Source organism: Euleptes europaea, chromosome 9, assembly GCF_029931775.1.
Source record: "Euleptes europaea isolate rEulEur1 chromosome 9, rEulEur1.hap1, whole genome shotgun sequence".
In the NCBI taxonomy this organism is placed as follows: domain Eukaryota; kingdom Metazoa; phylum Chordata; class Lepidosauria; order Squamata; family Sphaerodactylidae; genus Euleptes; species Euleptes europaea.
Window position 1 is genome coordinate 63,265,218 of NC_079320.1, and position 13,258 is coordinate 63,278,475.

Sequence of the window (13,258 nt, forward strand, 5' to 3'; positions counted from 1 at the left end):
CTTCTCCTTCTCCTCCTCCTCCACTTAGATCCCCCAATCCTGCTCTATTTATATTTGAAAAAAGGATTGCACCAGAAGGTGGGTAGAGATGTGCATTTGAATGTGTACTTAAACGCACATTATATGAAAAACAGTGCCGAGAAGCTACAAAGCATCCATGTCTAGATAGGCATTTCAGTTTGCAGTTGGAACACACATGCAGTTTGCACATGTAGTTTCTCACCTAACAAGTGTGTGTATCTCCTTAGCTGGTGAGGGAGTGACACTGTACATCGCTTCTCATAAGAGCCAGAGGCAAAGACCAAATCTGTACATCTTCTGTACCAGAAAGTGAAATCAAAATTTGCATATCGGATACAGTTTCACAAATGTACCCTTCTAGTTGCTTACTTTGTTCTTATTCCAAAAGCATAGGTTATAAAATGTTAATTAGATAGTTTTTTTTTTGTTGCTGAAAAAATGAAACAAGAAATGAATATGGAAGATAGCAATAGATGAACCTTATGGGCAGGCACCAGTGAATAACGGGCATAAAATAAGCTTTGTGTACCTTTAAAAATGTAAACAAAATCTAAATAAAAAAAATTAATTAAAAAAATGTAAGTCACACTTCTGCATGAAGAGAAGCTAAATTGTCTGAATGAAGGGTGCAGCTCCTCTTTGGTGATGGCCCATAGGTACAGCCTGAGATGCTTTCTCTTTTGCTCTTACCTATGAACAAAGTGTCTTCAGGTCAAACTACCTTAGCTCTGTATTGTTGAGCCTGTGTTGCATTTAACTTGTGGTTAATTAAACAGTTGTGGTTTAGTGTTGAGTAGGGTTGCCGGGTCCCTCTTCACCACTGGGGTGGAGCCTGAGGAGGGCGGGGTTTGGGGAGGGGAGGGACTTCAATGCCATAGAGTCCAATTGCCAAAGCTGCCATTTTCTCCAGGTGAACGGATCTCTATTGGCTGGAGATCAGTCGTAATAGCAGGAGATCTGCAGCTATTACCTGGAGGTTGGCAACCCTAGTGTTGAGTCTTACATCGCAATCCAAAGGGGGGGGCAAAAGTTGTGAGGAGGTTGTGTGACCCTGGTGCTGGCATAAATGCCACTTGAGCCAGCGTAAGAGGCACTTATGGCAGTACTGGGGAGCAGCGCAGCAGCACCATGTATGGGTGCTGGTGCAGCTGCGGCAGCAGCACAGTTTTTGAAATATTGTATTGCTATCTTGTTCTTGAGTTGTATTTATGGACATGTATGGTATTACAGGTTTGTATCCTGTTACTCTGATCAGCCTAGTCTCTGAAGCCTTTCCATGGCTCAACTGTTCCTCCTTCTGTGGAAGAGCTTCTTCTCTGAGAGGAACATCTTCTAGTCAGTCTGCTTGGGTTGGAGGAAAGTTTCAAACTTGGCTGATTGGAATAGTAAGCTATGAGCCACTGTCCTAAGGGGCTGGAATCACACACAGCTTTCTATACGTTGAGATAATGACATTTAGTTTGTCTTCTTGGATGCGATCCCAAGAATGCTTTCCTGGGAATAAGCCCACTGAATAAAATGGGACTTACTTCTGAGTTGACCTGCTTGAGATTGCTCCCTAAAATGTGCACTCTTCAGTCATGACACGGGGCATACATTCATACAACTGTAGAGAAGATGGGGCATGAAGGCCTTCTGATACCAAGCTGCAGCGAACTGGGATTTATCATGGAGCAGGACTTTTGCTCCTATGCACCAGGGCAAACATTTTGTAACTGATTACAAAATGCACAGAGAATCCAAAGAACATTTTGCTACTGTTATGGAACTGGAATGACCAAAACTGAGTTTACACTGGCAGATTGCCTGTGGTTTAGTTCTGGATAGGCCTCCATTGCTGTAGGGTTCATAGTTATCCAATGGTACTTCAGTGTTAGCTTACCGCTGAAACATTCAGCTGTAATTTATTAACTCATTTTCTCTGGGAGGCCAGAAAGACGCAGCTGAAACTGTTCTGGTGTAGCAATTCAGTCCTCCTGGGCAAAAATAGTTGGCTTCTCCCCCCACCCCCTATTTCATTGTAACAGAATGTGAGGTATTTACTTGCTTTCTTCTCTTGGGGGAAAGGAAAGAACACAGCAGTAGCTTAACTCCCCAATGTAGTTGCTGTGCAAGCAATACAGAAATCAAATATTTTTAAAATTGATATTAATATGTAAGTACAGCACCTCTGTTAGTTGGGCAAGACCTACTTTTAGAGTTAGCAAAAGTGAACCTTTGGTTGCGCTGGCCCACCTATGAAACCCTCTCCTCTCAGTGTTTTGCTTTGCAATGAACCATCGGGTTGCCAACCTCCAGATGGTGGCTGGAGATCTGCTATTACAGCTGTTCTCCAGACGATAGAGATCAGTTCACCTGGAGAACAGGGCCACTTTGGCAATTGGACGCTACGGCATTGAAGTCCCTCCTCTCCCTAAACCCCGCCCTCCTCAAGCTCCACCCCAAAACCTCCTACCGGTGGCAAAGAGGGACCTGGCAACCCTAACCATCAGCATTTTGAACACCAGGCTTTCACAGTTGAGTGTGTGCTTTTTTACCCCCTCCCCGATTACTGGCTGGAATGTCTTGTACTTGACTTGTTAGGGTTGCCAGGTCCCTCTTCACCACCGGCAGGAGATTTTTGGGGTGGAGCCTGAGGAGGGCGGGGTCTGGGGAGGGGAGGGACTTCAATGCCATAGAGTCCAATTGCCAAAGCGGCCATTTTTCTCCAGGTGGTCTGATCTCTATCAGCTGGAGATCAGTTGAATTAGCAGGAGATCTCCTGCTACTACCTGGCAGTTGGCAGCCCCATGACTTGTATATGACTATTTATTATTGACTATTTATTTGGGTTTTTTTAAAAATCTCCACCTTTCAATGAATTGCTGTGCTTTTATATTACTGTTTTAAATAGCTATTTTTGAAGATTCTTCTAGATTTCTTGCTGGCTTTATTGTTTTTGTTTTTATTTTATTTTTGAGTGAGTTTATTGTGATTTGTTGTTGTATTTTAGCCCCCCCGCCCCCCCTCCATTTTGTAAGCAAACTACCCCAAGAGCTTATTTGGTTGAGAGGTGAAGTATATATGTTTTAAATAAATAAAACCATTTTTTCCCTCCAGGAATCTGTTGTACTAGTTTTTGACTGTTCTTTTTAAGCAGGTTGCACATCATCTCGAGTGCTTATTGTGAGTAGAAAGGCAATTCAGAAATGTTTAAAATAAATACTAATTAGTTAAGGTAAAGGTAAAGGTCCCCTGTGCAAGCACCGAGTCATTCCTGACCCATGGGGTGACGTCACATCCTGACGTTTCCTAGGCAGACTTTGTTTACGGGGTGGTTTGCCAGTGACTTCCCCAGTCATCTTCCCTTTACCCCCAGCAAGCTGGGTCCTCATTTGACCGACCTCGGAAGGATGGAAGGCTGAGTCCACCTTGAGCCGGCTACCTGAAACCAACTTCCGTCGGGATCGAACTCTCAGGTCGTGAGCAAAGCTTTGGACTGCAGTACTGCAGCATTACCACTCTGCCCCACGGGGCTCATCCGTGCAATAATAACAATTCAAATAGATAAATTGTCTCCTTTTTTTACCCTCAGTGAAATACGAAGAATTAGTTACCTATGGTAAAATATTCCATGATGCTGTGAATGCTGGTGTTATCTAATAATGAAGACGAGAGCAATTATTTTGGATGGTGTTGTTATTTACCAAGATGAATTTTCGTGGGACTTTCCTGCCACAGATTAGGCCACATAGTGTCAGAAGGAGACCACCGTCACAGGCACAGTAAGACCAGACGAAGGTGCTTCCAGATTGCTTCATATCACTTAAGCAAATAAGCACAGGAGAAAGTAGCATGAATCCTAACATTGTGTACACAGCACCATCCCTTGGAAGGCTTCCTCTCCAGGAAATGTTTGTGACAGCCCCAAGTAATCTCAAACATCTCAAACTGTGGCTTTCCAGAGAATTTGGTCATAAATTGTACGGACAGATTACTGAGTTTGTTTGAAATCTGAAGATGATCTTTCTTATTCTCGAAGGCGGTCATTCCAAGACATTACAAACTCAATTTTTATAATCTGGAATAAAAAATGACAGCATAACTAAGCAACGTAAAGTTGATGTTTTGTGGTGCAATAATAACAATTCAAATAGATAAATGGTCTCCTTTTGTTTACCCTCAGTGAAATACGAAGAATTGTACTGTTTTTCCTTCAACCCAAAATTAAATAAAGAAGAGCGAGAACAAGGCTGGGAGCTGATCAGCCTAAAAGAAGAATATCATCGGATGGGTGTCCCAAATAATTATTGGCAGATCAGTGATGTCAACAGAGATTACCGAGTGAGTCACTGCTGTTGAAGGGGTGGTCTGTGGGGAAATTAACATGTTACAGCAGTGATCCCCAACGTGGCACCTGTAGGCACCAGGGGTCCCACTGATGTGGTTCCTGGTACCCATTTAGTTCTCCTGCAAAATGAAGAGCTAATCCTGGCTTTCATCCACCTCATTGGAACTGGAGGAACTTCAGAAGACCCCCAGAGGCATCAGCTTTGGGTCTCCTGGGAGCACCCATTTGGAAATAGCCACACACATCATAGGAAGATGCCAGTCTTGAAATCTCCCAATGTTTTGCGATTGACCTCAGTGACAGCCATTTGGTGACTAGTCTTGCTTCCCATGGCAGCTATTTTGTGGTGGTACCTGGTACCCTTTTTCAAAATTCCAAAAGTGCATACATACTCTACAGGGTTGAGGAACTGTATTACAGAGTATGTTGTTCTAAGTCTTGTCCCTCATAACTGATGTGTAGTTAAAGAAGTTTCATTCTGCCACTTGCTGGAAGCAGTGGATAAAGATAATTTCTGAGCATGATGTTGGTATGTTGTGTTTCTTCTTTAACTGAACTTAATTGGGAATATGCAAGGAGGAGATATGGCAATTTTAGAAGGTGGCCACATTCTCTTCTTAACTCTTGAGCAAGGAATAATATCCAGTTTCGTAAGGAGCCTACCTATCTGTTTTCAATTCTGCCTTTCTGAGAATGTATATGGATAACATGAGCAGTGCTTTGAAACAATCCATTAATAATCCATTAGAGCAGAGGTCCCCAGCCTTTTTGAGCTTGTGGAATCTGTTGAAATCCTGACACAGCATGGTGGGCACAGCCGCAAAAAGGCTGCCACAAAATAGCAGCTGCAGGAGGGGGAGCAAGCCATAAAATGGCTGCTGCACCTTACCTTCACTGATGCAGTCAAGATCCTTGTAGTGTGATGGCTGCTGCTGGCAAAGTAACATTTTTAAAAAATTCTGAAAGCACTTGGTGGGTGCTAGGAGAAGTGCTGGCGGGTACCATAGAGGGTGCCCTAAAATATAGTTGGTTTGTTAAAGCAGTGCCTCAGGTAAGACATTCTGTTGTGTTTTTGCTTTTGGACAGGTGTGTGACTCATACCCCACAGAAGTGTATGTGCCCAAATCTGCCACTGCCCATATCATTGTGGGAAGCTCTAAATTCCGGAGCAGGAGGCGTTTCCCCGCACTTTCCTACTTCTACAAGAACAATAATGTAAGTGTGGAATTGAATTTTGGATGAATTAATGTTTGTCTCATTTTAAAATATTGTTTTAGAAGTACAAATGATTAAGGTTAACTGATATATGATAACTGGAGGTATTTCCCATGGCTATTATTAAAACTTGCAAAGTTAGATTTCACTAGTCATATAGTACAATGGCCATTACCACCAACTAAGGTACAGCATGCAATAGTGAGAGATAGGGTTGCCAACCTCCAGGCACTAGCTGGAGATCTGCTGTTACAACTGATCTCCAGCCAGTAGAGATCAGTTCACCTGGAAAAAATGGCCACTTTGGCAATTGGACTCTATGGCATCGAAGTCCCTCCCCTCCCCAAACCCTGTCGTCCTCAGACTCCGCTCCAAAAACCTCCAGGTATTTCCCAACCCAGAGCTGGCAACCCTACTTAGACGCCGTCCCCTGGTCGTCCCCACACAAACCAGGATGCTGTAAAAACTCGTCTAGGGGAAAGTAACTGAGAAGCATGAAGGGTACTTCTTTGAGAACGAGGTTTTACGTTGGAGGCTAGATATGAACCTTCAGGTAGCCATATTTTGTTTCTGGGTTTAGCCTTAATCTAGTTTGAGTGTTACTTTTCAAGTGGTAAACATCAGTGTCGGTATTACGAATGGGAAATGCCATTTGGGCATTCCAGATAATTACTCTAAATAGTTCGTGTTCTCTCTCTCTCTCTCTCTCTCTCTCTCTCTCTCTTTCCACACAGGCTTCCATATGCAGGAGCAGCCAGCCTCTGTCAGGTTTCAGCGCTCGATGCCTTGAGGATGAGCAGATGCTGCAGTCCATCAGGAAGGCCAATCCAGGAAGTGATTTCATATATGTTGTCGATACACGACCCAAAGTAAGAGGATTTGTATGCTGTTGTGCAATTTATTAACACTGAGCGTGGGCAAATAACAAGGTACCTGTAAGAAGATGTCAGACTGAATTGGACCATACAAAATTGTATTGAAATGCCTAGTGTGATTACTTCTTAAAATCTCAGCAGGTGGAAATACTGGTTTTTTTAGTGTTTTTTGTTAGTGGAGCAGTAAAAATGGAAATTCTGATTAGTGTCCTTAAGATTACATTTGCATTACATTTTAGAGAGCCAGTGTGGTGTAGTGGTTAAGAGTGGTGGTTTGGAGCAGTGGACTCTGATCTGGAGAACCGGGTTTGATTCCCCACTCCTCCACATGAGCAGTGGAGGCTACTCTGGTGAACTGGATTTGTTTCCCCACTCCTACATACCGGTATGAAGCCAGCTGAGTGACCTTGGGCTAGTCACACACTCTCCGCACCACCTCCCTCATAGGGTGTCTGTTGTGGGGCGGGGAAGGGAAGGTGATTGTAAGCCGGTTTGATTCTTCCTTAAGTGATTCTTCCTTAAGTTTGATCCTTTCCTTAGATAAAGTCAGCATATAAAAACCAACCCTCCTCCTCCTCCTTCTTCTCTACATTACTTAACACTAGGGCATTAAGATCACAAGGAGTCAGAAAACTTACAATTTGGTAGTTTCTGGGCTTTTTCCATAGTCACTTTTGCTTTGCTAACATTTGAAAGATAGATCTGTGTTGCACAGAAGCAGATGCAACCTTTTGAAGCAATGCAGGAAGCAAGGAATGGACTTAGGTGCTAAGTTGTTTTATGGATAGCCAGCTCCTTCATGTTTCTGCTGGGGTTTTTCTCCAACTTTCTTTGAGTGGATGGTATGTGTGTATGTGCGTGTGGGTTAAGTATCAGGTTGTTTCCAACTTATGGCAAACCTATGAATTATTTAACTCCAAAGTGTCCTATTGCTAACAGCCTTGCTCAGGTCTTGCAAAGAGAGGGCCGTGGCTTCCTTGACTGAGTCAATCCATCTCATGTTGGGTCTTACTCTTTTCCTGCCGCCTTCAACTTTTCCTAGCATGATTGTCTTTCCCAGTGACTCTTGTTTTCTCATGACGTGACCAATGTACACTAGCCTCAGTTTAGTCATTTTAGCTTCTAGGAAGAATCCGGCCTTGATTTGATCTAGAGACCACTTATTGGTCTTTTTGGCAGTCTACAGTATATGTAAAAATCTCCTCCAGCTCTGCTTTTTGAAGCTTTTTTCTCCCATCCTAATATTGGCTTAAAGGAAAAATGCTTTAAGTAACAGAATGCTGTGAGGTAAGGCAGAGGAAGCGGTAAAGTTTACCTCCCCTTACCAGTTTGCGGCATTTAAAACAAAAATAAAAGATTTTCAAACTGTGTTTTACATATGAAGAGGGGAGTGAATATGTGAATAAATACATGTGGATACCCTTGTTAAGTCTAAATTTGGCCCTTACATAGAAGTCCCTCTGGACTTTTTAAGGAGGTTTTGATTTAGACCTGTAAGAACCCTCACAATTTAACACAAAAGAGGAGTTTAGAATTCAACAGAATATTTATCTCCTGTTATGGGTATGTGCTGTAATGTGTGTCCTAAAAGAACATGTTGTTCCAATGCAAACATCATTTCCATATTTCACTAACATCTGAGGACTAGCAGATGGTTGGGTTGTTCACTTGGTGGATAATTTTCTCTCTTCTCCCCCTTCATATAATGTATATTGCCGGTTTGTGAAAGGAATCTGAATAACAGAGGAAAGTGTTGTTGTTCATTTCCCTGCCTGCCCCATGGATTTAGAATGCATTATGTAATACCTTCCCCCCACCCCCAGGGCAAAGTAAAATACTGGTAAGCACTTACGTTATACTTGCGGGAACCTCCAGACACTTCTCTGATGTTCTAGGGTACACAGCAGAGGCACAGAGGTCTTCTGGGTGGTGTATACACTGCAAAGAGGGCGATACTCCATACCAGTTCAAGAGGCCTGTGTGTGTGAACAGCATAGGGATGCCAACCTTCAGGTGGGACCTGGGGATCCCTCGGGATAACAGCTCCTCTCTAGACAACAGAGATCAGTCCCCCTGGAGAAAATGGCTGCTTTGGAGGGTGGCTTCTAGGGCATTACATAAGAACATAAGAAAAGCCATGCTGGATCAGACCAAGGTCCATCGAGTCCAGCAGTCTGTTCACACAGTGGCCAACCAGGTGCCTCTAGGAAGCCACTAACAAGATGAGTGCAGCAGCACCATCCTGCCTGTGTTCCAAACCACCTAATATAGTGGGCATGCTCCTCTGATCCTGGAGGGAATAGGTATGCATCATGACTAGTATCCATTTTTACTAGTAGCCATGAATATTCCTCTCCTCCATGAACATGTCCACTCCCCTCTTAAAGCATTCTACTCCACTGAGGTCCCTGTCCTCCCCAAGCTCCATCCCCAAACCTCCAGGAGTTTCCCAACCTGGATCTGACAACCCTACCCCCACTCCCATCCTCCGACGGTGGTCAGGGGGAGACCTGTCAATAGCATGTTGTGCAACATCAGGGAAACCTTCCAAACTTGCAATAGAACCCATCAGAGTCTGGTTTTGTTTCCCATTACTTATGTGCAGAACCACAAGTTTACCACTAAAATTCTGCTTTGGGAGGAATTCAGCAGCTCCCACACCTGTGAATGATATGTCAAATTTTAGATTGGCAGTAGTGCATTTCTATCTCTGATGTTTATTAGAAATTGTTACTTTATTAGTTCCTGTTGTTTCATGCCTAGAGCAGTTTGTCTCTTTCTGAGCTCTCCCATTTTCTTAAAAGTGTCCATTACTAATTTACTCACTCGGTACCTCTTAGCAAACAACTAAGGCCATCAAAAATTCAACCTCCGAAAGCAGATCAGCACATTAATGTATACTGTGATGCTGCAAAGAGATTGTGCCATCTGCTGGATGCACTGTCTAGTTGAAGGCAGAATTGGATAACAGCACACAAGCAACATAAGTAAGAAGAACACCGCTTTTATTTGTTGTATTTAATCCCTGCCACGAATTGGCCCTTTCACAAGACTGAAAAGCCAGTGCCAAGCTTTAGAGCAAGAAAAAACCTCTTACACAGAGTTTTATAGTTTATAGATATTTGAAAGCTTTGTGCTTCCTTCACTTTGGTGATGGAGCACATGTTTCCTCTCACTTTGAGAGCTAGAGCTATTTCTTCCTTTTCATAATGTTGGGCCTCAATATCGTACCTAGGGTTGTCAATGTAGGGATGCCAGCCTCCAGGTGGGACCTGTGGATCCCTTGGAATTACAGCTCATCTCCAGACTACAGAGATCATTTCCCTTGGAGAAAACGGATGCTTTGGAGGGTGCACATAATTAATTTTCTCTCTGCAGTAAAAGTGTGAGCATCGTCTGTTCTGAGGCTGTAAGCTTTCTCTTTTTCTACGTTTGCAGCTCAACGCAATGGCAAACAGAGCAGCCGGGAAGGGCTACGAGAATGAAGACAATTACTCCAACATCAAGTTTCAGTTCATTGGCATTGAGAATATCCACGTCATGAGGAGCAGTCTCCAGAAAATGCTGGAAGGTATAGCCTTCCTATGTCGAGGGCAGCTTCATGCCAGATGTGCTTTTTGGAGGGGATTAAAAATGCAGATCATGTGTGTTCTCATTTCAGCAAAAAATATTGTGGATGGGCCTTTTGTACAATGTCTACAATGAAACAAAGCAGTGGTGTTAAAAGCACACTTATATGGAATTTGTTCCTTGAAGTATTTAAGGGATGGAGCCAGACTATTAAACAGAGTCAGAGTATTGATCCAGCTAGCCCAGTATGATCTATTCGGACTGGCAGTCGCTATTACAAGGACTCAAACAGAGATCTTTGCAAATCCTGCTAGCTGAGAACCCTAACTGGAGATGGGGACTGGGGTGGGAAATGAAAATGGCCAGTAGCAAGTCAAGCTCAGCAGCCCCGTTAGTAGGGTTGCCAGGTCCCTCTTTGCCACCAGCGGGAGGCTTTTGGGGCAGAGCCTGAGGAGGGCGGGGTTTGGGGAGGGACTTCAATGCCATAGTGTCCAATTGCCAAAGCGGCCATTTTCTCCAGGTGAACTGATCTCTATTGGCTGGAGATCAGTTGTAATAGCAGGAGATCTCCAGCTATTGCCTGGAGGTTGGCAACTGTACCCATCAGTGCTTCAAGCCAGCGCTGCGCAGTGGTGGAGAAAGAGACAATTGCTGAGCTGACATGGATTTTCATTGCTTCTGAAGGATTTTCGCCAAGTAGCCCCTGAGGCATTGGCAGAGTTGCTGAGGCTCTGCTTGCTCCCGGCCATCTCCAGGGCAGCAGCCCACTGGGAAATTTCCCTGCAAGTAAAAGGGCCAGTCTATCCCTGCTGGAGATTCCAGAGATTGGACTAGGGACTTCCTGTATGTGAGGCATACATGTTCTACTCCCGAGCTATGGTTTGCCTCTGATGTTGACCCTGGCATGACTTAATTTCCATGCTATGGATGGGACTGCAGAGATATGTTCTGCCTAATAGCGGCACCTTCTTCTGATGCAAGTTGCAGGATGAAGGCTTCACCATTAACAGAAGGGACCTGTAGGATCCAACCCAATGTGTAAAGTACTGAAGAGGTGGACAGTGCTGTCAAGTTACAACTGACTTATGGTGACCCTGTAGGGTTTTCAAGGCAAGAGACGTTCAGAGGCGGTTTGCAGTTGCTTGCCTCTGCATAGCAACCCTGGACTACCTTGGTGGTTTGCCATCCATGTACTTACTAAGTTCTGATCCTTATCTAGTCATGAAACCTATTGACTGGCCTTGGGCAAAGTTTTCTTACTTTACCGGGTGGTTGTGAGGATAAAATGAGTTAAATCCATACCTGACATACTTATTCTGAGCCCTGTGGAGGTAGGATAATATACAAGTGTGAACAAATCAGACCAGTAATGACCTTTTTCACTGGTATGTATTGCTAATGGGGCCAGAAGTCTATTAATGTGCTTCCCCCGTCCCCTATTCCCAGCTCCACTCTTGGAGATTGAAATAAGGTCGTTTTGACAACTGCTGAGCTTACAAGAAATTTGAGCATCCTCCTCCTCTGGACACACAGCAACATTTTTCCTGTGCTTAAGGCCAGAAATGCCCCAAATTCTCTAGTCTGCAATTCCTTTTTATAGATTAAAGTGTTTGGGTGGGGGGTTATTTCCCCCTTTATGCAGATATGGAGGCACCCACGGGATCTAATGGAGCTTTTGCTTACTAATTGAGTTCCTACCTAAATGAATTCCCAGTTGAACACCATCACTTAGTGTGTATGTAGCATTTGCCTGTTATTTAGGACAGTGTGGATTTTATTCAGTAAAGTGGAGAGCAAATATTGATTTTGATCAGGGAGCTGGCCTCCATTTTGGTTTTATCCTGCACTTTGCAAACAAGAGGCGGTAGTTTTAGGATCGAATACAGCTGCTAATTGCTTACTCTGCCATCTGCACAGATGCATTAATCATTTGACAGTCTTGCTTGCTGTCAGTGCCCATCATGAAGGCGCTTTTGAGAGATGTTATTTTGAGAACAGTCTTTTTGTTATCAAGTGTGACGAGAAAGATCAGATCGATATGCCTCTGATTTAAGGGAGGTCATTACAGCCTGAAAATCAAGGGCAAGTGTCTACTGCGAACAGTGTGGAATACTCCGCTTCAGAACATTCAAAAATACATTCATGTGTGTATGTTTATACCTTCTAACAGAGCTTTTAAGATTTTGCAAACATTACAAGTGCTCGCAAAATCTTAAAAGCTCTGTTAGAAGGTATAAACACAAATCAGGTTAACAAACACATGTCTTTTAGGGATGGCTGTATCACTCGCCGTCAACCCTCTGGTTACTTCGGGTCTTTGGGTTGATTATGCATGCCGTTTCCGACCATCGTTCTCCCCTGCAATTTTCTGCATTTCCCCTGCATTTTCAAATTTGAGATAAAATAGGTCTCTGAAAACGCAGGCAAAATGTGGGGGAATGTAGGGGGAGAGCGAGGCTACCTCTGATGGTCAGAAACGGTATGCATAAGCATCACAAAGACTTGAAGTCATCGGAGGGGTGACAGTGAGTGAAGCAGCCATGCATAAAAGACCATAAATCAGCTAGAAGGTATAACTATAAATCAGTTTTCTGGATGTAAAAACATTTATTTCCAGCAGGTTACATTTGCAGTATGAGAAAATGAGACTTCGCTGCAACGGATGCCTTAGCTGGAAGCACTTCATCTAGATTCAGCCGAGCACCTTGCCTAGCACACACAAACCCTCATTAGGATAGATATCAAAGTCTCATGTTTTGTTGCAGGACATTTGGAGCACTGATCTGCTCTGTCAGTAGGGTTGCCAACCTCCAGGTACTAGCTGGAGATCTCCTGCTATTACAACTCATCTCCAGCTGATAGAGATCAGATCACCTGGAGAAATTGGCCGCTTTGGCAATTGGACTCAATGGCATTGAAGTCCCTCCCCTCCCCAAACCCCACCCTCCTCAGGCTCTGCACCAAAAACCTCCCGCCGGTGACAAAGAGGGACCTGGCAACCCTATCTGTCAGTGAGGCAGAATTGGTAAACTCTATTGCTGAAGAACACAAGGAAAGTCGTCTGCACCAAATAAATCAGATTTAACAGCTTGATCCTAATATTATGGAAGAAAAGGCCTCCTACGTCCCTTACTGGACTGGCAAAAAGGAGCAAAGTTCATGTCATATGCCTCTGTGTGTGTAAAGAAGCTGTAATATTTTTAAAAAGAAAAGCAGCCTTGAAAGGCTGCAACTTTGTGGAGAGAAG

At 43.7% G+C, this 13,258-nt stretch overlaps 1 protein-coding gene across 1 annotated transcript in view; it reads left to right on the forward strand.

The window, feature by feature from the left end:
* The window catches only part of MTMR7 (myotubularin related protein 7), a 48,736-nt gene that overhangs the window by 20,987 nt on the left and 14,491 nt on the right, over positions 1–13,258 (forward strand). The window contains exons 4-7 of the mRNA XM_056855931.1: positions 4,187–4,344; positions 5,438–5,566; positions 6,301–6,435; positions 9,880–10,012. Of these exons, the coding sequence (XP_056711909.1) occupies positions 4,187–4,344; positions 5,438–5,566; positions 6,301–6,435; positions 9,880–10,012 (555 nt within the window). The remainder of the gene's footprint in view (positions 1–4,186; positions 4,345–5,437; positions 5,567–6,300; positions 6,436–9,879; positions 10,013–13,258) is intronic.